Source organism: Emydura macquarii, unplaced genomic scaffold (genome assembly GCF_026122565.2).
Source record: "Emydura macquarii macquarii isolate MOO-44397 ecotype Brisbane River unplaced genomic scaffold, CSIRO-AGI_Emac_v2 contig_2636, whole genome shotgun sequence".
NCBI lineage: Eukaryota > Metazoa > Chordata > Testudines > Chelidae > Emydura > Emydura macquarii.
The window spans coordinates 24769890-24794419 of NW_027132773.1; the positions used below are offsets into that span (position 1 = coordinate 24769890).

The following is a 24530-nucleotide window of genomic DNA, read 5'->3' on the forward strand; positions in this document are numbered from 1 at the left end:
TCAAATATAGATATTATCGCAGTAATGACAAATGATGCTCCACTTATCATGTAAGCAGCCCTGTTGAAGTGAAAGGAACTACTTACATGAGTAGGACTTGGTCCAAATTCACTGTATTTCAAGATATCTGTGACTCTCCCTGTGAATGATAGATTTACTAAAATGCTTTAAAAAATGGATGACGTTTTCCCCCTTTACATTTCATTTCCTGTGTAGTGAAATATAAAACACCAAGACTGTTCTGTTCTCTTTTCAATGTATGTGTCAATTTTCATCTTTTTATTTATTTATAAATAAAATATAAATATATATATTATTTTGCCTATGTACCTAGATTAAATATTTTTCAGCTCTTCAAAGTGTAGAATAGCTTGCACATCACCCGTCGATTTCCTAAATTCTAATTAGCGCAGCATAGTGGGGACGCTGTGCCAATGGGAAATGCCCTCCTGTCAAAACAGCATTAATCTTTTTGTGGTGGTCGATTTACTGAGTCGATTTCCAGATCGATTTAGCGGGTCTCCGCTGCTGCTCAATCAATCCTGCAAAATCAATCCAGCGGAACTAACAGTGCCACCGTGAGTGAAGACATACCTTATGTCTAATTGAAGCCTCAGTCCTGAAATATTTTCTGTGGGGGCAGTTCCCTGTGCCTACATGAAGTCCAATTGATTTGGATTAGAAAAAAACCCTTAGCTTCAGCAAAACAAAGCAATGTCACGTTAGTAGTTAACTAACACAAAAAAAACCTATTTGTTCAGAAAGCGTGAACAGTAAATTATTTAGGTTTAAATATCTGAATGAAAGATATGTACTGGTTAAAAACGATACGCATTCAGATATAGTACAAAAATTGTCTTTTAATTACAGGGCAAATGGCAAATATAAGCTGAACTATTTACTTTTCCTATTCTTTCATTCTAGGTACATCACAGGACAGTTCCAGATGACCGGAGGACAATAATTCTGTTTTAGGGCAACCTGCGAAGTATCAAAATTTGTTTTTGTGAAAATGGAATTGTATCAAAGTATCTATTTTCAGATGAAAACCTGAGATTTTTCATCCAGGAAGAGAGAAAGAAAGAGTCCATGCGACAGAGTATCTGTCTACCCTGGTGGCTACAGCAGAAACCTGGGATATGGGAGACCCAGGTTCAGGTCCCTGATTTGTCTGATTCAGAGTGATCTTTGACGAAAAACTCTATTCTCAATCAGGCAGAGCAGAGACATCAACTTAGGTCTCCCACATCCCAGACCAGTGCCATAATCACCAAGTTACAGGGAGTCCCCTCTCCCCCCGCTCCCCTCTGGGCAAAAATGTTGAAATCGATGCATCTTAGTGACATATTTCAGTTTTGACAACATTTCTTTTAGTTCAAAGTGTTCCAACCAATTCTAGTTCCAGTACTTATACACTGGCAAAAAGAACAGTAAGAAGTTAGTAAGGCTGGCATGCATGGGAGCAATATAAAATGAAGGTATGACAAATACACCTAAATATAATGGGTGTAGCTGTAGGTTCCCACTCCATTATCCCTCTATATTCACTGCCCTGACAACATGATTAGCATGGACTTTTTCAGTATTAGAATAACAATTACAGAGATTCAATATCACAAAGGGAAATACAATGCATGGTAAACTTCATTTAACAATTCACATCAACACGTTAAAATATTTTTGTGGGCCCATATAAGATTCATGAATATTTCTGTACATGCTTTTCTTTTTCCCACTTAACAATCAATTTTAAAAGATAAGAAAATTGTGATATTACTGAACAGACAAGGTGGGTGAGGTCAGATCTTTTATTAGACCAACTTTTGTTGGTGAAGGAGACAAGCTTTCAAGCTACACAGAGCTCATCTTCAGTTCTGGGCCCAGACATGCAGAGCTCTTTGTAGCCTGAAAGCTTGTCTCTTTCACCAACAGAAGTTTGTTCAATAAAAGATGTGACCTCACCCACCTTGTCTCTCTCTAATATCTCGGGGCTCGCATGGCTTCAACATACTGAAAACAACATTCTATTGAAGAGACATTCCTAAAAGATAGACAGACACAGCACACATTTCTTTGATAGTACTTTAGAAAAGAAATAATTTAGTATATTTTAAAATTGTGAAATGATGTGACAAAATGAGACAAAGAGGGATTTCAGGTAACACCCTAACAGAAAACAGATGTAAAAGAAACAACAATCCCTAATTTTAGGCAGAGCTGGTCTCACTGACACAACCCACTGTGCTCTCCCCACAGTAGTAGAAAGCACAGGTATATCTGCAGTAACTGATGAAGTAGAAGGCACAAGTATATCTTTAGTAATTATTATTTAGTATATTTAGTAATCATTAAGTATTAGCTTAAGTCACAAAATTTAGATTACAAGAAATATTAATAGAAATATAGTTATACAAAACAATCTTTCAATCCTGTTATCAAGGTGCTTGCAATTTTTCATTTCCTGAAACACTGAGCAAATCAAGTAACTCTCTATCAAGACTAATCCCAGTATAACCTTTTTTCCACTAAATTATTAGCTCTGAACCACAGGATCTTGCCAATACCTGTTTTAATTATTATATTGGCACAGCAGCGCTACTATCGCCAAGGCTGTGTCATGACAAGAGCAACCTTCCAAAGCCTCTTAAATTGGCATGCTTAGTCAGATTCCTTTGAAATGTGGTGTGCCTTAAAAGGATGCAGAATTGGCTTAGTGACTCAATTTGGGGTCACTTAAGGCAGAGGTTGTGGAGATCTAACCACTGCAAAACACACACATTTTTAAAAAAGTTTCTAAGTTTTGTCTTTTTATTTATTTATAGTTCAGAGCTAGAGCTCAAAATATCTATGTAATGCAAGCCTCAGTCTGTTGAGTTTTACCCAAGGTGGTGCAAGGCACTCACTAAATCTTTAGGGGACCCAAACTGAGAACAGTATTTATAAATAGGTACATTTTTACAGTGCACATGTGCCAATACATAAGAATAGCTAAAAGGTTTCCACTGCTGCCATTTTATAGAGGACCATGGCTAGCTAGTTTACTTTACAGCAGCCTCTAGATTGATCTAATATTCTCCAGAATTGAGGTGACGTTCAGGATAACTAGCTCAAAGAATTCTAATAGTCTGAAGAGGCATGATTTTCATTTACACAAGCCATGCTGATTTATTCCTATCATATCTGTTCACATAGGAATTCTGTAGCTGTCTTCAATGAATTTATTCAACTAGTTTATCTGGTACTCAAATAAGACTCACTGTTCTGGAATTCCCAGGATTATCTTTACCTTTTTTAAGATAAATACCAATAGGGTGCCTATTATTATTATTACAAGTCTTTGAAATCAATTCATTTTTGGTTCATAAACTAGGGAACAGGACTAGGGAACTAGGGAAAACTTTATCACCTGTCAGAATGAACACATTTCACAAATGAATGAAGTTACTCCGCAATTCTGATGCCTTACCCCAAAAAAACATACCTTTATTCTATGAAATCGAACAATATCTCCAATTTTGTAGACTTTTGGAAGAGCATCTAGATTTCCATTAAAAAGTGTGCATGTCAACTTCACATTTGATTGGTCCACAATTGTTACAACTGAACAATAATCTGTAAAATATAAAAAAATGAATAACAGTGCTTAAGGACATTTTAATATTCATATTTGGATTAACACATAAATCAAGGGAGTAGAGCTAATATAAATAAGAAAATCTGGCCCATCATACACTATGTAAACAGTCAAGAATATCTTGGTTGCTTGACCAAAGGGCTCCCAAGTTCTATTCTTTGCTCTTCCATGGATCCACAGTATGGTTTTGGGAATGTCACATCTTCACAAGTCTCAATTTCCTCATTTGTAAAGTGGGGAAAATAGCTATCTAGCTCACAGAGTTGTGAGAATTAGTGTTTCCACTGTGCTTTGAAGAGGTAAAGAGCTGTGCAAGTGTTAAGTGTAAATTGAAACATTAATTACCACCCCAACAACAGACATAACAAAGAAGGCTGCAGGCACATATCAAGAGTTTGAGAATGTATTACCTTTACATTTGTTGTTTTGTTTAGGTTTTTTTTATTTTGGGGAGGGGGAGATAAAGGGGTTGTTAGAGACTCAGGAAATGGAGTTGTACTTCCACAACAACCCACAGGGTCAAACTTCAATGACCATATGACCTTTATTCTGCCACAGCAGAATTCTAACAGTGTATTATTCTCAAATGATTTACTGTGTTACAGACTTCCCTAAACAGAAATGTAAAGCAGTGTGCTCAACTGGACATCTTTAAGTGAGAAATCTCTTAAGGAAGTAATGGTGAAATTGTTGACTTGATTTAGGGAGGGAGGTGCCTAACCTGCTTGCATGCTTTTGAAAATACCACTAGGACAACAGTAATTTTTAAACAGGTAATAAGCAGAGGACTGGCATCACAGTCTCTCTCTATGTGGATGTATGTCTTAGCCAGGCATTTATATATGCAAAACTTGGGTTTTGAAAATGGCTTTAATAATGTACAACAAGAGCCTATAAAAAGCAGTTAATGCATTGCATACAATTATATAACAATACACAATGCTTCCATTTTTGAAGTACTGACTCCTGAAAAGGGGGAGCTGCATGCTGACTTTGACTGTGAAGGTTGCTGTCCCTAGGTACGCAGTGCCAGAATGTACAAAACTAGCACTCCTAAGAGTCAAGAACTGAAATTCTTACATTTAAAAATTGTAATTCTACATATCAGTACATAAAAGTGGGCCTGCAATGTTTGTCCATTAGTGATTTTTTTCAGTACTCATTTCATTAGTTACTTTGAAAACTTTAGTCGTCATTTATATTGGGTGTGCCATTTATAGTGGGGCTGAAAATGCATGTTGGAAAAGTACACTCAAACATTTTATGCCTTCAGACTTGGATGGCACCAAGAGTCTTTGGGCTAAATAGTGCTGCTAAGTATTGTTCAAACTAAGGCCATGTCTACACTTGAATTTGTTTACTGGCATAATTGTAACAGTATACTGTACCAGCAATGCACTCTTAGCTGTATGCTTTATACCAGCAAAACTGTTTTTACAGCTGTAACTTATTACACATCCCTTCCCCTGCCCTAGCATGAGACAAACTATGCCAGTAATAGAACAATTTTGCTGATATAATTATGTCTACACTAGGGGCGATTGCCAGTACAGCTATGTTGGTCACAAATTACACCTCATCACATCATTTACTGACATAGATATGCCAGCAGATGTCTGTAGTATAGTCATGATCAAAGCAAAAGGTAAAAATCAGCAGTTCTGAATTGCTTGAGATGCAGAAATCCAATCAAATTTTTACTCAAGTTTTTGCTTTTGCAAAAGCTCCCTCTCAAATCCAATAAAAATGTTATTTTATTGGTAAAGTGCTAACCTGAAAAATACAAAGTTCAGATTTGCAGGGCGAAAACAAATCTTTCCCCTTTTGCCTACCTCTCAATACCTTTGGTATGGTCTCCTTTCCGACACCACACTAAAGGGGAAGGGCTAAGTCTGACCTCTTAGAATTTTATTGTGTGTACTGGCAGCAACCAAATCTAGACTCCTGAGCTCCGAATCAGAAATTGTTGTAGTACTTAAAATGTGAAGACTTACATCATCCCCTGGATGTCCCCTACTTAGAGGTTAGGAAATACTGCTTAAGCCATCAGCAAGTTGTCTAGTTTTATATATATATTTTTTTTTTCAAATAAAACAAATATACCAAAATACAAGATTCATCATAATACCTAAAGTAAGTAAACAGGGTCAGGATAAAGGGAGGAGAAGTGATTTATCTATCTTCAGGGTCTGCATTAATCATAGACCTCTAAACAGTCAGCCATAATTGCTTTGAATTTTTCAGGTATTCCCCTTCTGTGGAATATCAGTAATTTGTAGGCTGAGAGGTCAGCGATATCACTAAGCCAGGCATCAATGTTTGGTGGGGACTGACTTTTCCATTTTGGTTTAAGCACATTGGAACCACTCCACCTTATTACCAGGTAATCCCCACACGTAGTAGGAATATAATCCAAAACAAAACTCCAGGGGGAGGGCTCCAATTTGGCATCCAATATTAGATCAGTCATTTGACCTACCTCATACCAAAAATTCTTGATACAAGGGCACTCCCAAACATATGAGCTAACATAGCATCAAAGGAGTTATATTTCCAACAGTGGTAAGTGGTCAGTTATAAGGTCCATTACCATTAGACCAGTGGTTCCCAACCTTTTTGGCTTGAGGGCCACAGATGATGTTGTTACAACCCTGAAGGGCCACCAGTCTCCACCAGCAGCCCCCACCCCCTCCCACTGCAGCAAGATGGAAGGAGTTCAGGGAAGAGGCTGCCTCCCTCCTCAATGATTTCCCATCCTCCTGGTTGTAGCAGGGAAACCACACGCGTCCTGTAGCTCCACCTGAGTCTCTAGGCAGTGCTTCCCTCCCTCTGGCTCCAGCAAGGATCCCAGCACCTATGGACCCAGGCGGAGTGCTTTGCTGTGCTCCCAGGGGGAGCCAGGGGGAGAGGAGCGCTGATCTCCTATCCCCTTGGCTGCAGCAAGGAGCCTGCACTGGTCTTGTAGCCCCACAACAACGTGCTCTAACTGGATCCTTAGGCAGCAGCTCCCTTCAGCAGCGGGAGGGGAGTGGCGGCCACTTTGAAAGCTCATGTGGGCCACTTTTGGCCCCCTGGCCATGGGTTGGAAACCACTGCATTAGACTATGTGGGGACCAGTATAGTAGAAAAAGTGTCTTTTGGTGAATAAGCCATAGACTCAAATCTTCAGTTGCTTTTTTTAACATTAGATAGAATTGTATTTCATTGGGTCAGAGAGTTGTGTATCCAAATCTCTATTTCAAGCAACTCTCAAATTATCAATCCTTGGCATAGTTTTTTGGGCCAGAAAATCATAAAAGGATCCCACTGGCTGAGTACATCAGGAAGATTCCTCCAAAATAATAAAAAGATATGGAGCTTCTAATGCATCCTGTCCAAAATTCATTTGCAAGTAAATGCTTTAATTGGAGATATTTCCAAGCCAAATTGTTGCTAAAGTTCAACAAATGGTTTAAATTCATCATTGTCAATTACCTGCAACACAGTTATAATTCCTTTCTCCATTGGTTCCTCCACATTGTTTTACCACCTAATTTAAAGATAGGATTGCTTCACAGGATCATCTCTATATGGAAGAATGGATGGAAGCAGAACTTTCTAGCCAAGTTTCACCAAACTTGCCTCACAGCTGTTATTGTGGGTGCTCCAGAGCCATCCAATCAATAATAATTGGATCCTATAATGCCTGAAAGGGGGAGAGGGTACACCAAAACTTGTGCAATCTGAACCCAAGGTGGGGTCTGAATGGTCACATCTAACAGTCACAAAGATGACTGGTATAACAAAAAGGAGATACGATAATTTTTCAAGTTGGGAAAACAAAATCCCTGCAGAGACAGAGGGAGCTGTAATATGTAATGACCCCTCCGGAGATACAAAATTCTGGGAAGGACATTCATTCTCAGTATATTAACTTTATCTTAAAAACTGAGAGTTACCAAATCCTGCATGTGGCTCACAGCTCTGGCTGCCATCCTGGGGTCGAGAAGGGGATGGGCTCCAGCTGTGAGCTCCACCTCTGGCTCAATTTCACCACAGGGAGCCTGTCAGCAGTGAAATTGACATTCTTGTCCGGTTTATGGCTGCTATTGTCTCCACCACTCAGAGCTCTGGGAGTTGTGGGGGGAGCTGGAAGCCTGGGCTCTCAGCACTGGGCAGCCGGGCTCCCATCTGTGAATTCCACAGGAAGCCCAGGCTCCCAGCCAGCAGTTCAGTGTAGGGGTCACAACCAGAGCTGTAAAATTGACAAGAATATCAATTTCACTGCTGGTAGGCTCCTGCTGTGAAACTTGGCCCTGCATGTGGCTCACAGCTCTGGCTGCCATCCTGGGGGCGAGAAGGGGATGGGCTCCAGCAGTGAGCCCCAAATCTGGCTTAATTTCACAGCAGGGAGCCTGTCAGCAGTGAAATTGACATTCTTGTCAGCTGTGAGCCTGCGCTACTGACAGAATGACAGCCAACAGCGATGTAAGGAACGCAGTGTCTACATGGACACTGCGTTACCTTAACTACCCCAAAATAAATGCTATGCCTCTCATGGAGGTGGAGTTATGATGTCGGTGTAGCAGGCCTCTTATTTTGGCAGAAGCATCATTCTAGTCTAGACACTGAGTTAATTAGGTCAATGTAAGCTGCCTTACATCAACTTAACTTTGTAGGCCCAAACCTTATCTTGACAGGAGTTCTTAGTTTCTCTGGGGAAGAGATAGAAGCACAGTCTATATCCAAGGTCTTAATTTCTTTCACAGGGGTATCAATTTCATGTTTTCTCCATTTCTTTTTAAAGGTGACGTAAGAGATGATATGGCCTCTGATGAAGACTTTAAAGATATCCCAACATGTGCCAGTGAAGAAGTAGTAGGGAGATTAATTTTAAAAAATAAATCAAGAAGAGCTAACAAATGATGTATCAAATAGCATAGAGGTATTTAATCTCCATATTTTAGTTAGGGGTGCATACTCTAGGGGCCTAAAAAGACACATGTAGAGAAGCATGGTCAGATATAGCAATAGTATCAGTAAATTCTATCACAGATTGTGGCATTAAATCTTGTGACACTAAGAATAGTTCAATCTTGAATATGCTGAAAGAGCTGCAGAAACAAAACAAAACAAAACCTATAGTCTCTGGCTGTAAGATTTCCCCTATCTCCACACATCTTGTAAGCCTAAATCAGCCACATATGTATGAAGTACTTGATGAATATTAGTGTTTCTATGCAGAGATGGAAAAGGACTGGGTCTAGAATTTCGTTCCAGGCTTCAGGTAGAACAACAGGTTGATGGCCCGTGTAATTTACACTCAGAAAATGTTATGAACAAAATTGATATATGATATGTTATGAACAAAATTGATATGAACAAAATCCCCCTGATTTAACCCATAAAGATGGACAAAGATGATAATAGAATTGCCAGTTTCAGCCTTGAGGGCAGTAAATCTGCCCTCGTTGTCAAATCTTGTGCTCAATATATTAGCATTCAATTTTTTCTGTATTAGTATAGAAAGACCCCACACTTTAGAATTAAACTAACTAAAAACAGAGAGACCTACCCAAACTCTGTTCAGTTTAGAAGCTTCAAGTTGTCAGATTCTCCTGGAGAATGTAAATGACAACACTCTCATTTAAGCACTGGGTATATATTTTTCTCTTTTAATAGGGTTATTAAAGCCCTTTATATTCTAGGAGACACATTTAATTATCAGAGCCATCACTGTTAATACATAATGGATAAAATATAAAGTCATTTTGTGAATAAGGGAGAAATTGCAAATTTTCCTGAGCAGCATACAGTTCTTGCATATCTAAGCAGCAAAAGTTATATCATCCAGGGGTAGGGTGTTATTTCCTGATACATATTCTACATAAGTGGGAAGGAAATTCCCAGCATAGAAGGATAATGGATGCAGAGCAGAAAGAGGAATTAAATACATGAAAAGAAAAAAGGGAAAAGAAAGTGGAGAGAGAAACATACAGTAGCCCCATATAATCAAAAAGACGAATCTGTTTAAACAGTCCAAGAAACCCACATTTGACACCCAAGAGGCTTGGTTGGATCAGGTGAACCTTGGAGATCCTCACAGCCCCTGTGGCCCCAAACATTATAACTACAGTAATTATCTATTACCAATAGAACCGTAATACCACAGACATCTCCTTTTGCAAAGGAGAAGATGGCAGATTTTTTAGGGGAATTGAATGATACTATCTTCTTGCCATTCTTAATATGAAGTGTTGCCAGGTATATTCCTGGGCAATTGTTTTGCTTGATTAAATGCTGCCCTTATTGCAACCATATCATGGGCATAATCTTGAAAAAGAGCAGTATTTTAATTTCTGGTTCTCGCTGGAACAGTTCCTTTCCCCACTCCCTCTAAATTTCTGCAATATAAGCTCCTCAGTGGTAAACTTAGGAACTTCACAATCAATGCTGTAGGCCAACGTCCTAGAACTGGCTGAAAGGGGGGAGAGGGGGTGTGCGGGCAAGGACCCAGTGTGCCTGCTCTAAATCAAAACAAAAATCTACAAGCAGATTGAACATCTTAGCAGTTTAGGGGAAAAATCAGATGGTTCACCTTTCTCCATTCACTCAGGGACACCCAATTCTGATGTTATATCATATAGATCAATTAGCTTGATTTACTAGTCTTGATATTAGTACAGTTTTTCATAAGCTGTAACTTGTTCTCTTTGAGATCATCTTCCACTTTAGAAATTCTGTGTTCTGTTTCACCCATCTGTCTAGAAAGAGCTTGTAATGTACTCTGAATCTCGGTCGTGGCGGTCTGTAGAATGGAGACTGCATATTTAATGTCAATAGTATCTGCAGCCACTTCTTGTAGTACAGCCATCAGCTGCAATCTATCAGGCTAAGGCACCATTTTGTTTTTCAGAGCGGGCAAGACAGAGCTACTCTGTTTTTTCAGCGCTTTTGGAGTCAGAGAGGAAGTCTCAGAGCTAGAAAACATCTTGGGATTTTCAATAGCTGAGCACAATATTTCTCAGGGTTAGATTGTAAGTTTTAGGGGACAACATTTGGTGATTTCCCATGGCCCGCGTCAGAGTTCAAGCAACCTACATCCAACTCAGTTGCAGTGTCCTCTGGTTTCCCAAGTTGTCTAGGTTCTTCAGAAAGTAGTGTATAAACAGAATGTACCAGGCATCAATTCATATTTTAAGAAGCTAAATTATGAAAGTAACGAATAACCCAATAATTTAAGAATTATTATGCTAATTACTACTAGAACAAACAGTAAGAACTGAACACACACCAGAAACATGAAAATGCTAAGCATCTGCCTTGTTTGAGTGCCAACTTGAATGTCCTCAGCTTCTGCAATAACTATGAGAAATGGCAGGAGAGTTTATAAACATAGCTCAGGGATTTAACTAATTACCATTACAGAGACCTTTTCAAGTCTGGCAAACAACATTCAAAGTTAGTGCTGGATATATGGTCATCACCTATTTTAGAGCAATGTTAGCTTCAGTCATACTTCAAATGGCAACCATGTCATATTAATCAAATTATTATAACAACAACAATAATCAGCATCACAAACCAGTCAGCAATCAAAGGCAAAGCTATCATTTTGTTTAATATCACAGCAGCACTACATTCTGTCGGGTAATATCAAAATATCGTATACTAATCCCAACAATTGAATAAAAGTTAGTGTAAACAATTATACAGCGAAAACATTTGCTATTAAGGCTGAGATCTGGGATTTTTTTTCCCCCCAACACAACAGTTTACTTTAGTAGTAACCAATTAATGATACACAAACCAAGGGAAAATGTGTGTATCAGTGTATCCTTGAGATATGCAGGAAGCATGAAAAAGCCAACTGATTCAGTTTTAATTCTTCTCTGTTCAGTTCCTTGGGTCACCTCTCAGAACTTGGTTTTAGAGCTAATCCTCAATAAACATTTTATAAAACAATAGAAGCACAAATAAGCAGTTATAAATGCATAGAGAAAGAAAAGAAACCATCAATTCACAAAGACAGCTTTGCCATATTAAAACTGTGAAGACACAGAAAGAAACAAAAAGGAAGTCAAGCCCCATAATTGGATGGAGATAGCACATGGGTCTCACAAGCATGAAGAGCATTAATCAGCCTTTTTAGATTTACTCTTCCTGATGAATATGTACATATGACCATTTTGGATCTTGTTAAAAAGATCTTTCTTTTACAAAACCCTATATGAATAAGGAGAGATGAGAGAAGTGCTGACAGGAGAGATCCCAGAGGCGATTTAAACAGCCAAAACTCCACATCTTCCCATTTTTAATACAAATATAAATAACTGGTACATTTCTATAAACAGGATAATTTATTTTTAAATATTCTGGCAGAGATTATACAATTCTCAATTCTAACATATCAGATGCCTTCATAACAGGATCTACATCATTATTAAAGATTCTTTTGCCTATTATTATCAGCAAGAATTAGTATACCATACCAGGTCACAGATCCATTCAGTCTAGTATTCTATCTATAAATGGGTCAGAGGAAGGACCATTAAACCTCACAGATTAGTGGTTGGCCTGAAATAGGAATATTTATATTCCTAAAATATTTATTTATTCTAACTAATGTACATGTGGATATTCTCATTTTACATTTTTGATTCCTTCTTGGACTTAATTATATCGTCATAATGAATTCTACACATTAACTTATTTAGCAATCTTGTATTCAAAATGACAGAACAATCCATAGCTATATCCTGCTTGTGAAGTTAACAGCAGGAAAGATTTGAAGTAATACATCATAAAAACATTTTATCAGATTATCTCATTTATAACTACATTTCACAGGGATATTTGTCTGGTGCTCTGAATATATAGGCCATTCTAGCCAGCTATATACATGCAGCCTGCTGATGGGAGGAGCAATTTAGCCAGTCACAATATTGCAGACTGCAGTCAAAGGGGGAAGGGGCTATGTGCCAAGGACAAAGGGGAATCTCCAACTTATTTAAATAGACATGGGCTTTTTGTGTTAAGATTTCTCAGTCACCTAAGCGATTGTGAATGGAGCATCTAAATCCTTTAGGCAGCTTTGAAAATCTCAGTTCTAATGTTCACGCAGAGCAGACAAGAGCCTCAGATTTCTAAGGTTTCAACTAAAATACCCATACACAATTAATTGCATGGAATTGCATTTACCTGCCACAGTTATCTAACCAAGATTTGAAATTATGGTGTGCAGAAGGATTTCTCTTGAACGCAATTCTCTCACTTATTTCAAACATAAGAATTGGACTACGGGATTCTCCCAATTTAGGGTAAGGACCCAAGTAGAAAAGTATGTCACCTTCTCTCCCTCCTCATTTTCTGTGCATCTAGCATAGTCATAATGAGATTATTTTTCTTACTGCTCAAAGTAACAAAATATAGTATTGTCCAAGCCACACAGTCATGATTTAGAGTTCACATTGTTCATTCTAGGCTCTTGTTTTAAGTGATTAATAACGTCCCGCTCCTAAATATGATCTTTGGAAGTGTCACTTCAATAATAATTCTAATGAAAAATTAAGCTCTTGAAGAACGCAGTCTGGGTTTCCATTAACTAAAAATCCTCTCTCAAATACAAAAATAGAAAGTCACCAATCCTTACCTTTTCAACTGAAATGTGGAAGCTGTTTTCTGCTGCTCATGAATAGCATTACATTTCTGTGACTGAGTTTGCTCATTTTCACAAGTATTAAAAAGAGCCAAACTAAATAGCATTGCTGGATTATATTTATTTATTTGCTGCTACTGTTACAGGAAACAATATAATAAATGTCACTGCACAAGCAATTTTGTTTTAAGCCAGCAAAGTCACTGTAGTATAAAGACGGCCAATTTTGACTATTTTTTCCAATGGGGATAAATTCAACCTGTAAAGATTACCAAACCAGAACTTAAAAAAAAAAAAAAAAAAAAAAAAATGAAGCTCTATAATTAAAGGATAATTTCCCTGTACCAGATATGACATATGTCTTTACCAGATTCATAACCATCATTAGGAAGAAAGGTCACCATTATAAAGTCAGTAGTTTTTACCTGACTGGTTAAAATAAAGTATGCAAAAATTTGGTTTAAAATATATGACTGAGCAACAGCACAGTTCACTAGGTTTGCCCACTGCAGTATAATATAAAGTTATTACATTTTTCAGTAATATTTAACCTAACTAGATATAAATCAAACTACAAGAGATTAAAAAAATTGAAAAATTAAACTCTGTTAGGCATTAAAGGCAATCTTGAGCAATTCAGCTAATTTGCTTGGTATGATTAAGTGCAAATTGCCTGGGAGTTTTATTGTAAAAGAAAAACTGCTAGTACTTGTAAGTTAAGTCTTTAATCAAAGAAGCTATGAATACATAAATTTATATAATCTGCTAAAAATACTTACACAGAATTCTTTCCTTTACTTGCACAATACACTTTCTTAAGAACAACAGTATTTAAATTATGTGTTGTTTAAAAAATAAATTCAAGTAATTATTGTCATCAGCGGCTAGTAGAATATTTTTAATCGAATTATTGGTATAGTTGCTCCCAAACCAGATGCATTAAGAAGTCAATAGTTACCAGGCAACCAAGAACAATTTTCAGTGAACACTGCAATTGTAGGATAGTTTCCTAGCTGTAGAATGCTGTATATTTGCATTTCTAATGAGGCTTAATTAGAATCCTGTAAACAGCAGGTAAGGAAGTTATCTTAAGGTACAATCCTCAGAGGAATGATACTGAGAAAATGTGTCTTAATAAGCAGGACATAGGGAGTTAGCTAATCACATCCAGAGTTCCAATAGCAGCGGCAACAACATCAAAGTACAAAAAATGTGTCATGGAGGAGGGGCAAAGAGGAGAGAAAAAAATATTACACAGGCAGCATCAAAGCCTTAGATTTCATTTTGGACAAAAACACTGTGTTCTACATGGAACAATACATACTTTCTATGAAAGAATAAGAAATTGCACAGTTGCAGTATTTACTGTATTTATGAAAGATCAAATTGAGATTTGATTTCCCTAATCTCAAATAAGCAAGCTCTAAGACTGCCTAGTTTTGAGGACTGCTGAACTGGACGACGTCTTAGTATAAACAGGCAGCACAACATGGACAATGTACAGTCTCTTTGCCAAATAGATTTCATATCACTTAAAGAGTTAAACTATTAGCTCAACAGCCTGAGGGTATGTTTACACGGCAGAGTGAAGTCGACTTAAAGTCAAATTTCACTGGCCGATTTTTAGAAGTCGCTGGAGCATGTACATACCACGCTCTTTGCGCCGGGCTCGTGCATCCACACTCGCCACGCTTGTGTCGACATTCAAAGCAATGCACTGTCAGTTGCTATCCCACAGTGCAACTAGCCGCTGTGGCTGTTGGGACGAGTGTCATCGTCCCATGATGCAACGCTCCTTCCCACTCCCTTCTTCCCCCAAACAAACAGGAAACCGATTTTTATGCTGTTTGTTTATGCCGCGCACTCGCCATTCCTGCAGAGACATGGAGCCAGCTCAACTCTGCACTATTATTGTGAGTGTCACAAATACGTCACGGCTCATCATTGAGTATTTTCAAAGTAGAGCAAGAAGCCGAAGCACAGGCAACTGTGATGCCACCAAGGCTGCCCTGGTACAAGACATCAAACGGAACAATTTCTGATTGCTGCAGGTCATAATACATCATCTGCAGTCCACGGAGTGCCACTTCTGGTCCCAGGAAACAAGCACAGACAGGTGGGACCACATCATTATGCAGCCATGGGATGGTGACCAGTGGCTGCAAAACTTTCAGATGCGAAAGGCCACTTTCCTTGAACTTTGCTCGGAGCTGGCCCTGTCGCTGAAGCGCGTGAATACTCGCTTGAAACAAGCTCTGACGGTGGAGAAGAGAAACGCCATTGCTCTGTGGAAGCTGGCAACCCCTGACTGTTACCACTCAGTTGGGAATCAGTTCAGAGTCAGTAAATCTACAGTGGGCGCTGCCGTGATTCAAGTGTGCAGGGCCATCAATAGACTTCTGCTATGAAGGCTAGTGACTTTGGGAAATGTGCAGGACATAGTGGATGGGTTTGCCATGATGGGGTTCCCAAACTGCGGGGAGGCCATTGATGGAACGCACATCCCTATATTAGCGCTTGTCCACCTAGCATCCGAGTACATAAACCGCAAGGGGTACTTTTTCATGCTCGTGCAGGAGTTTGTGGATCACAGGGATCGTTTCACTGACATCTATGTGGGGTGGTCTGGGAAGGTACATGACGCATGCGAATTTTGGAATTCGGGGCTGCTCTCTAACATGCAGGTGGGCACTTTCTTCCCTGACCAAAAAATTCACATCGGGGGTATGGAAATGCCAATAGTGATCCTGGGGGATCCTGCTTACCGCTTGCTCCCTTGGCTAATGAAGCCGTACACCAGGAATCTTGACAGCGACAAGGAGTGTTTTAATAACAGGTTAAGCACTTGCAGAATGGTTGTTGAATGTGCATTTGGGTGTTTAAAGGCCAGATGGAGGAGTCTGCTCACTAGGCTTGACATGAGTGAAAAGAACCTCCCATCAGTGATATCTGCGTGCTTCAAAATCTGTGTGAAGCGAAGGGGGAGAGGTTCCCCCAGAGATGGGCTGTGGAGGCAGAAAGACTGGCCGCCAATTATGAGCAGCCCGATGCCAGCAATACGCTGAGAGCTAACTGCGGAGCGCTTTGCATTAGGGAAGCACTGAAAACCAGGTTCTGCAATGAGATGCAGAACTGATTTCTGTTCCTGTGTTATTTGCCTTTGCTCAACATCCCCCACCCACCATCAATATCAGTACCCTCCCAATCTCTCCCAAACAAGATATGATTTAATAAAGAAATGTGTTGAAATGATGCAAACTGTTATTTATGAACATTCAAGTTATTGGGGGGGAGGGGAGAGGGAGAGTGTTTATTCACAGTCTCAAGGGGTAGCGTGGTTTCTTGCAGGCCAGCTGTCAGTGGGGCCGCCGCTGCTTTCTGCTCGCCTCTACCATGGTGGAGTGCATCGCATACTGCAGCCTGGCCATTCTCCTCTGAGACCTCTTGGGGGTGGAGGAGTGGTAGAGCAGCAAAGCCATAGGCGGAGGAGTGTTATGGAGGGGCTGCAGTGGGACTCTGCCCGGCCTCCGCTCCTCCTGAAGCTCCACAAGCCACCAGAGCACGTCTTCCTGGTCGCGCATGATTCGCAGCATCTCTTGCGTGGTACTGCGATCATGCTCCTGCATTTCTCTGTGACTCTCCCTGTCCATGTCCATATTCTGAGACAAGGTCAGCTGCCACGCTCTGAACTCTGTCTCTGCAGCTGCGGAGGCGTTCATGAGCTCACCAATCATGCCATCTCTTGATTTTTTCCCCCCTCTTTCTAATCTGCAATAGTCTTTCTGCAGCATTTCTAGAGGGTTGGGCCATGGCCGAGGTGTCTACAGAACAAAAAGAAATGCACAAGGTTGCCACTGTTTGAAAATGAAACCACTGCAACAATGTATAAAATACTCCCCATGCAGTGCTCAGGCCAAACCCAGACCCTCATTCCATTCCTAACATCCCAGAAGGGTCGGCTTGCTGTGCCATTACAGAGAAGGTAAGCCAGGGGCACTTTACTATGCTACAGAGAGGAATAACGATCTTTAAAAAAAGCTCATTTCAAATGCCCTGTGTTAGAGGGGTGCCTGGGCAACATGGTTTAATTTGGATGAACGTTCTGTCAGGAGGCGGCCACAGAGGATCTGAGGACAGTGCTGGGCGGTTAATAGTCTTTTCTGAAACCAAATCAAAATAATTAAAGTGACTTGGTAGGACACTACAATGGAGAATACAGAGGTACAGGGTATCTGCTGTACAGCTCGGGTATTTTAAACATGAGCCGTCTTCCCTAGGTGACCATGAGCGATATCAGTCTACTGAGGGTAAGGCACGAGGAAAGGGAATATTTGCTGTACGCAGTGGGGTACCAGCCTGGCCCTTATGCCACTATGCTGTGTTCCACCATGATGCAGGCTCCCTTGATTGCAGCATGGCACGGCAAAGTATCCTACCGGGGAGGAAGGAACAAGGCTGACCTCCCCCAAAATCTTGTGCAAAGGATAACAGATTACCTACATGAAAGTTTCCTTGAGATATTAACTGATGATTCTCACAGCATATCTCTGCACATAAATAACCTGTTCCATGGGTAACCCCCCAGTAAACTCTGCTAAATGCCTGAAATCCCCTTCCTGCCCCCCCCCAATAAAAGGACAGAACAGCTAAGAAGAAAAAAAAACCTCACCAGATGTGTCTTCTCTGGGATCATTATTGCTGTCCTGTGTGCTGCTGGACTGCTCTGGGGTCAGGAATGGGTCCTGACTGTCTGGGAGAATGGACAATCTACTCTCCAGTACCCTGCTCTCTCCAGCCTCCTCCTCGTCCACGGTGTCCTCATCATTGTCCATGGACTGTGATCTAGCGGAGGTATCGATGCTGAGGGGCGGTACCATAGTGGGGTCGCCGCTGAGAATTGCATGCAGCTCCTCGTAGAAGCGGCATGTTTTTGGTGAGGAGCCAGAACGGCTGTTAGCTTCCCTGGCTTTCTGATATGACTGCCACAACTCCTTGATCCTCACGCGGCACTGCTGTGCATCCCTGTTGTGTCCCTTCTCCAGCATGCCCTGGGATATCTTCCCATAAATGTCCAAATTCCTTTTGCTGGCTCTGAGCTGAGCCAGAACGGACTCCTCGCCCCACAGACCAATGAGATCTAAGATCTCTGGTCAACTCCATGCTGGAGCGCGTTTGGGCCTTACAGTAGCCATGAGGAGTCCAGCGACAAAGCTCTCTCCATGCTGGCTGCACAGGAAATGAAAACTCAAATTTTCCCAGGGCATGAGGGCCGTTTTCGGGTAGCGTGAGCACGTAACAGCAGAGCACAAATGTCCAGAGCGGTCACAACGGGGCACTGTGGGATACCTCCTGGAGGGCAATTAAGTCAATTTAAGTGAAGTTGTGTCTACACCGACGCAAAAATCGACCCAATAAAATCAATTTAGGTGCTATGCCACTTGCAGAGGTGGTTTTATTACGTTGACTTTTGCTGTGGTTTAAGTCGGCGGAACTGCCATACCAGTGTAGACGCAGGCTTTTGGAGATTGACGTAAGTGACATTGACAGTGCAGACCAGGCCTGAGACTAGTGCTATGCTACAATCTGATGTACTAGAACCTGGAGTCCAAGTCCAACAGTTGCTACAAAGTGTCTTCTACATCAAATATTCTGTATTATTATATGAAGGGATCTATGGCCACTTCCAGTCAGGCTTCACATCAGTGTAAGTCAGAGACTATGCAGGGTGGATGGTTACTTCTTAAGCAATGTACTGCATAGACAAATGGCCACGCTAAATGTGTGAGCATCGTTCAGCACTGATCATGATGTGCTGCTGAGTTAAGGTAGTTTTGATTCCTCACATCATGCAGATCCCAAATGAAAGTGGAATGGGCAGCTCCTGGCGAGCTCTCACCTACAGAGCACTACAAAACTCAATCATGTTCCCAACTTTTTTCAACATATATGTGAAGCCTCATGGGGAGGTCATGAAACACCACAGACTTCTATGCAAAGAGTACGGTGAAAATATCAAATGCAGATAGAGATATCCGAGTGCTTGGCTGAGATAAGCATATGAATGAAGAACAGCTGAAAACTAAATGAGGTAGAAGAGATGATGTTGGTATAAAGATGGAAACATTTGACTGGATAAAACTATAATATCAGCTTCAACCGAGGGCATCTGTCATCAGGAATTCTAAGTAATATGCAGTTTCAGGATTCCGTATTCTTCACTGCCTCTAGACAACCAAATATCAAATGTGGTGAGAAATGCCTTTTTCCAACTCCATCTACCTAGGAGGTTGAATCCCTTTCTATTTAATATGAACCTTTGCTATGACGATCACACGTCACCTCTAGGGTTGGTGACTAAAAGTATCATAGCTGAAATAAAACTGAAGAACACAAGAAGCTCCAGCTGTGCTAACAGCCCATCTACTCAGCAAAGCATGTTACACCGGCTCCCTGACCTAGTATCAATTGATATGGAAGGACCTGGTCTTGCTCTTGAAGATAATATAGCTGGCGCCAAGCCCCAATGGCAACCATCTGATTCTGTAACTTGCCATAACAGCTGCATTCATAGAGAGTGCTGGAGTTCACTGTCCAAGACCAACACTCAGAAGCAGGGCTTTCTTTGTGTCCAGCCCAGAGCTGTGGTATGCCCTTTCACTGGAATTTAGAATCATCATGATCTTTCAGAGTGGTATGTGCAGTCTCATCTCTTTGGAATTGCTTTTTCACAGTAACAGCTTGTCATCACTTACCTGAAGATAGCAAATAAGTACAATCTAGACACACTGTATTGGAATATGAAGAAAGTGTGGCAAATACAGGTTTTCGCAGCTTGCTACATGGAATTTTGTTGGTATATAGATAATCATATAGAGTGCATATACAAAATATATAGACCAGTGCTTCTACTAATTATCTCTTATGGATAGTTTTTTCCCACTGATATATTAGCTTGCATTTTTCAACTTTAATTTCATTTTTTTTTATTACTACTATGTCTATAAGCTCTCTAGTGTAGGTCCATTTGTATTGTCTGACTGGTCTTAATGGCATTTGCAACATCTCCAAATTAGCAAGGTTTTGGGACAGTGGCAAGAAAAGACACTTGATGTCCACTCTGGTCAGGGAATAATTGCTAACAACAATCATGTTTAAATATGGTTTTGTCTAATATGGCTCTGATCCGCATGTGGACTGGTCCTTGGAGTCACCTGACATGGAAACTTCATTACTATAACATGCTGTTAAATTTTTGCATTTCATCAATTCTACAAGAGAACATTTCTGGAAAAATAGTTTTCCATACTAGACCTTTAGGAGAGAAAGGAACTTATTAATATCATAAGGCAGTGGTGCCCAGCTTTATTACATAAGCGGGCCACATAAACCTAAGCACAACCTTATGTGGGCGAAAAAGATTCTATGTATTTTAATAAGATTAAAAGTTACTTGTACTGATTTATATTTTAAGTTCAGTTTGCTTCGTCTGTATTTAGACAGAAACAACCTATGTACAGTATTGTCTATTTACACACTTGTGTAAACTAAAATGATGTAAACAATGACAAAACGCTAATGAAGCAAGCCTCAGGCCTTATGAAATGGTCTGGTGGACCGTAGGTTGGGCACCTCTGTCTTAAGGGCTATCTTAATAATAATACTAATATCCAATCATCTGGATCAATGGATAATTACAGTAACTAAGATGAAGACACTGATTTTTAAGTTGATCTGTAAGTTTCTGGATCCTGACTCTAGATAATTTAAACAGTATTAATGACTTGCAGTTCCAGTAACAGTAATGGGAGCTACAAGGGAAAATCTTATGCACTGTACCGAAGATTCATTCTTCAGATTGTAGCTACTTTTAAAATACCCTTTGTATTTTGTTTATATTCTGAGGTATAGCACAGGCATGCCACTCGCATGCTTAAGAAAACCAACATCTCAATACGGAGCACAAAGGCATAACTTACTCTCCTAACACAGTAAGCCACAAAAAAACCTCTTACTTTCATGTGTATTTTATGGGTTTGTAGCATAGACAGGAATTGTTGCCAGTGCTTCAGCTTAGTACAGCTACACTGAATTCTAAGAAAAAACGACACGCAGTAATATTCTATGAAGTATCTAAATTTTAAAAAATTAATTTCATATGGAAGGATTTAACAGCTATGAAAAACAGAACTCTTTATTAAAAATTTCAACTTGCTAGAGTGAGTTTGTGCAGTTGATTAACATTTTAAATCGAGAAAATTTTGATTAATGAATTAGATTAAAGTCTGATCCAGGTTGGACAACTGCATATCTACTCCTTTCTAGCATTTCTTGCAGGAAGGCACTACACAGGATCAATAACCTCCTACTGCAAAGAGAGAAAAGGTTATTGGTATAAAGGTTCATTAGACCAACTGTTCTGATTCTAAACTGCACTACTGTAAAAAGAGAATTGTAGAAAACTACACTCTCCTTTAATACCTACATTTTTTTTCATTGTCAGGGTAATCAGTATGCAAATATCTTTATCCTAAAGCTAAGTTGCTGAAATGATAGGTTTACCAAATTCATATAACACATCCTAGAAAAAAATCTGAACGAACGTTTTGCAAAACTACAAAGAGAACACTCCAAAAATTTAAGATGAAGATGTTTAATACAGCTTAATTGTTATTTCTAATAAGGGAATCAACTTAAGAGATACTCACAAACATTAAAAAATTAACAGCAGCATCTGGCTTAACAGATGCTTTAATGCCAGTGTGTAAACTGTAGCTCACAATAACTCCTGGGATTTCCTTTCATTAACTATTTATTAAACTTAATTTTATTTATTTTTACTAAATATTAGAAGAAATATAGGGTACTTTTACAGAAAATATATCTTTATACAATAAAGAAACTAGGCACATGACAACACCGTCTTCTTAGAAATCAGTTTTTGCTATAATTATCTTTATAGTGGTTTTCTTGCAAGGCTGGAAAGTTTTTATACTATCTGCCAATTGGACTATAATAAATACTCTAGAGAAGTGGTTGCCAACCTTTTTGGCTCGAGGGCCACAGATATAATTTTTACAACCCTGAAGGGCCACCAGTCTCCGCCTGCAGGCCCCTACCTAGCGAAAGGAGTTCAGCAAGGAGGCAGCCTCCTCATTGTTCTCCCCTTCCCCTCGCTGCAGCAAGGAAACTGCATGGATCCTGTAGCTCCGTGCACTCCACCTGGGTTCCTAGGAAGTGACTCCCTTCTGCAACCAGAGGGACAGAAGATCACTGCTCCCCTCCCTCTGGTTCCAGCAGGGTCCCCAGCACCTACGGACCCAGGTGAAGCGCTTTGCCGTGCTCCCTGCTACAGCCAGTGGGAGGGGAGCGCTTATCTCCCATCCCATTGGCTGCAGCAAGGAGCCTGCACCAGTCTTTTAGCCCCACGGAAATGCGCTCTGCTTGGGTCCTTAGGCAGCAGCTCCCTTCTGCAGCCAGCAGGAGGGGAGCCACAGGCCACTTTGAAAGCCCACGCAGGTCACTTTTGGCCCCCGGACCACAGGTTGGGAACCACTGCCCTAGAATGAGGCATATACAGTATAAGAATTACTGTACTGATAAAACAAAGTAACTTATTTTTGTCAGTTTCCCCATCTAAAGAATGAGGATAATACAAACCCCTTAATTGGCGTGCATATGTGTGATCAGTGTTCGCACAGCATTCTGAGTATGTTTTGTGTTGTTTATTGCAGAGGGATGATTATAATTAAAATTGCCCAAGCATCATAGTTTGACAGGGCTCTTTTCAAATATATATAGCTCATAAAACTGTTGTGATAAAATTTTCCCTATTCTCAGCCCAAGATGAAACCTTTGTCGAGAATTCAAACAAAAACAATTTATGCCGTATTGTTGTACCCATGTTGGTACCAGGACCAAACATAAAAATCCTGATATTTGTAAATTAAAACAGACCCAGAATAAAAATACTTAAGAAAACACACTTTCAACCATCTTTATCAATCAAAGCATCTCAACCAAAATATATTTTGCAAGTCATCTAAAAATTAATAAAATAATGAATTCATAGCTAGCAATCAAGTTCTAGATTCCATGATTAACTTTCCAAGTGAACAAACAGGATGTGATCTCTCTAAATTATCCCAATTTTGTTTGCTACAGTCTAAGATTGGCACATTACTAATCAGAATTTTCTTGAAAAGAAACCCATTTGTACTTTATTCCAACTTGGATCCAATAACTTCCTTGAGCGCTTTTTGAAATATATTTAAAAATACTCAGGTGCAGACACATCAGACTAAACCTCAATCTGAATACAGAGCTCAAACATCCTAAATTAACATATTAACGTATTCCTACAGATTATAATATAATTTAGAACCATATCAAATACTCCTCTCTAACTCACATGAGTGGGTTGCTCATCTGTCCTTGTAAGCAGCTGCAGTGATGTTCCAGTTTACAAACAGTTAAAACCTCAGTTGGTTTAAAATGGCATAGTTCTAAGGAAGTTAGCACCCAACTTCCACTCAGGAACAAAGACCCAGTAGTGAGAATATCCTACAAGGTTTCTTCAGAGAAGCAGAATTACAGGTATGTAAGTCTCTTGTTTAGAAGAATGATTGTAGCTCCCTGTCCATCCCTCTCCATTTCTGGTGTCTGGATGAAACTTAATTGGCTTCTGCAGCCTTCCTGCGGGTGGACTAACTGAGACTTCTTAACGCTCTTTGAAAATCTTTGCCATAGACTTCAACATGTTGTAACATCCCCTGGAGTGCAATCAGGACTGTGGAACTACTGTGACTCCTTTAATTCTCCTGCCTGGGTTGTCTCCTACACTGGTATGCTAGTGAACAGCAAAGCCCTCGCCGCTCTGTTCACTTAGCCATCAGCGTGCAGAGACATACTCAGAAAAGTTACATACAGGCCCTCACAGCCACTCATTAACTTCATCTAGGGAGACCCCACAAAGTCCCCCAGCTTCAGCCTGGCACCCCTGAAATGTGCATCTTGCACTGCTCAAGATCTTCTTGATCAATGCAAGCTCATGAATTAGTTCACCACTCCATCAAAGGGTAGTGGCCATGCACCAACCTCTAATCTGAGCAGATCCCCCAAGCACTTTAGACAAACTCACTGATTTAGACTAAATATCAAAATAAGTTTATTAACTATAGAAAGATAGATTTAAATGATTAAGTGGTATTGGCATAGAAGATTAACTGGTTACAAAAGGAAATAAAATAGCAAAACCGCAAC

At 40.0% G+C, this 24530-nt stretch overlaps 1 protein-coding gene across 1 annotated transcript in view; it reads right to left on the reverse strand.

The window, feature by feature from the left end:
• Window positions 1–24530, reverse strand: part of POT1 (protection of telomeres 1) — a 160012-nt gene that overhangs the window by 67419 nt on the left and 68063 nt on the right. The window contains exon 8 of the mRNA XM_067564316.1: window positions 3482–3612. Within this exon, the coding sequence (XP_067420417.1) occupies window positions 3482–3612 (131 nt within the window). The remainder of the gene's footprint in view (window positions 1–3481; window positions 3613–24530) is intronic.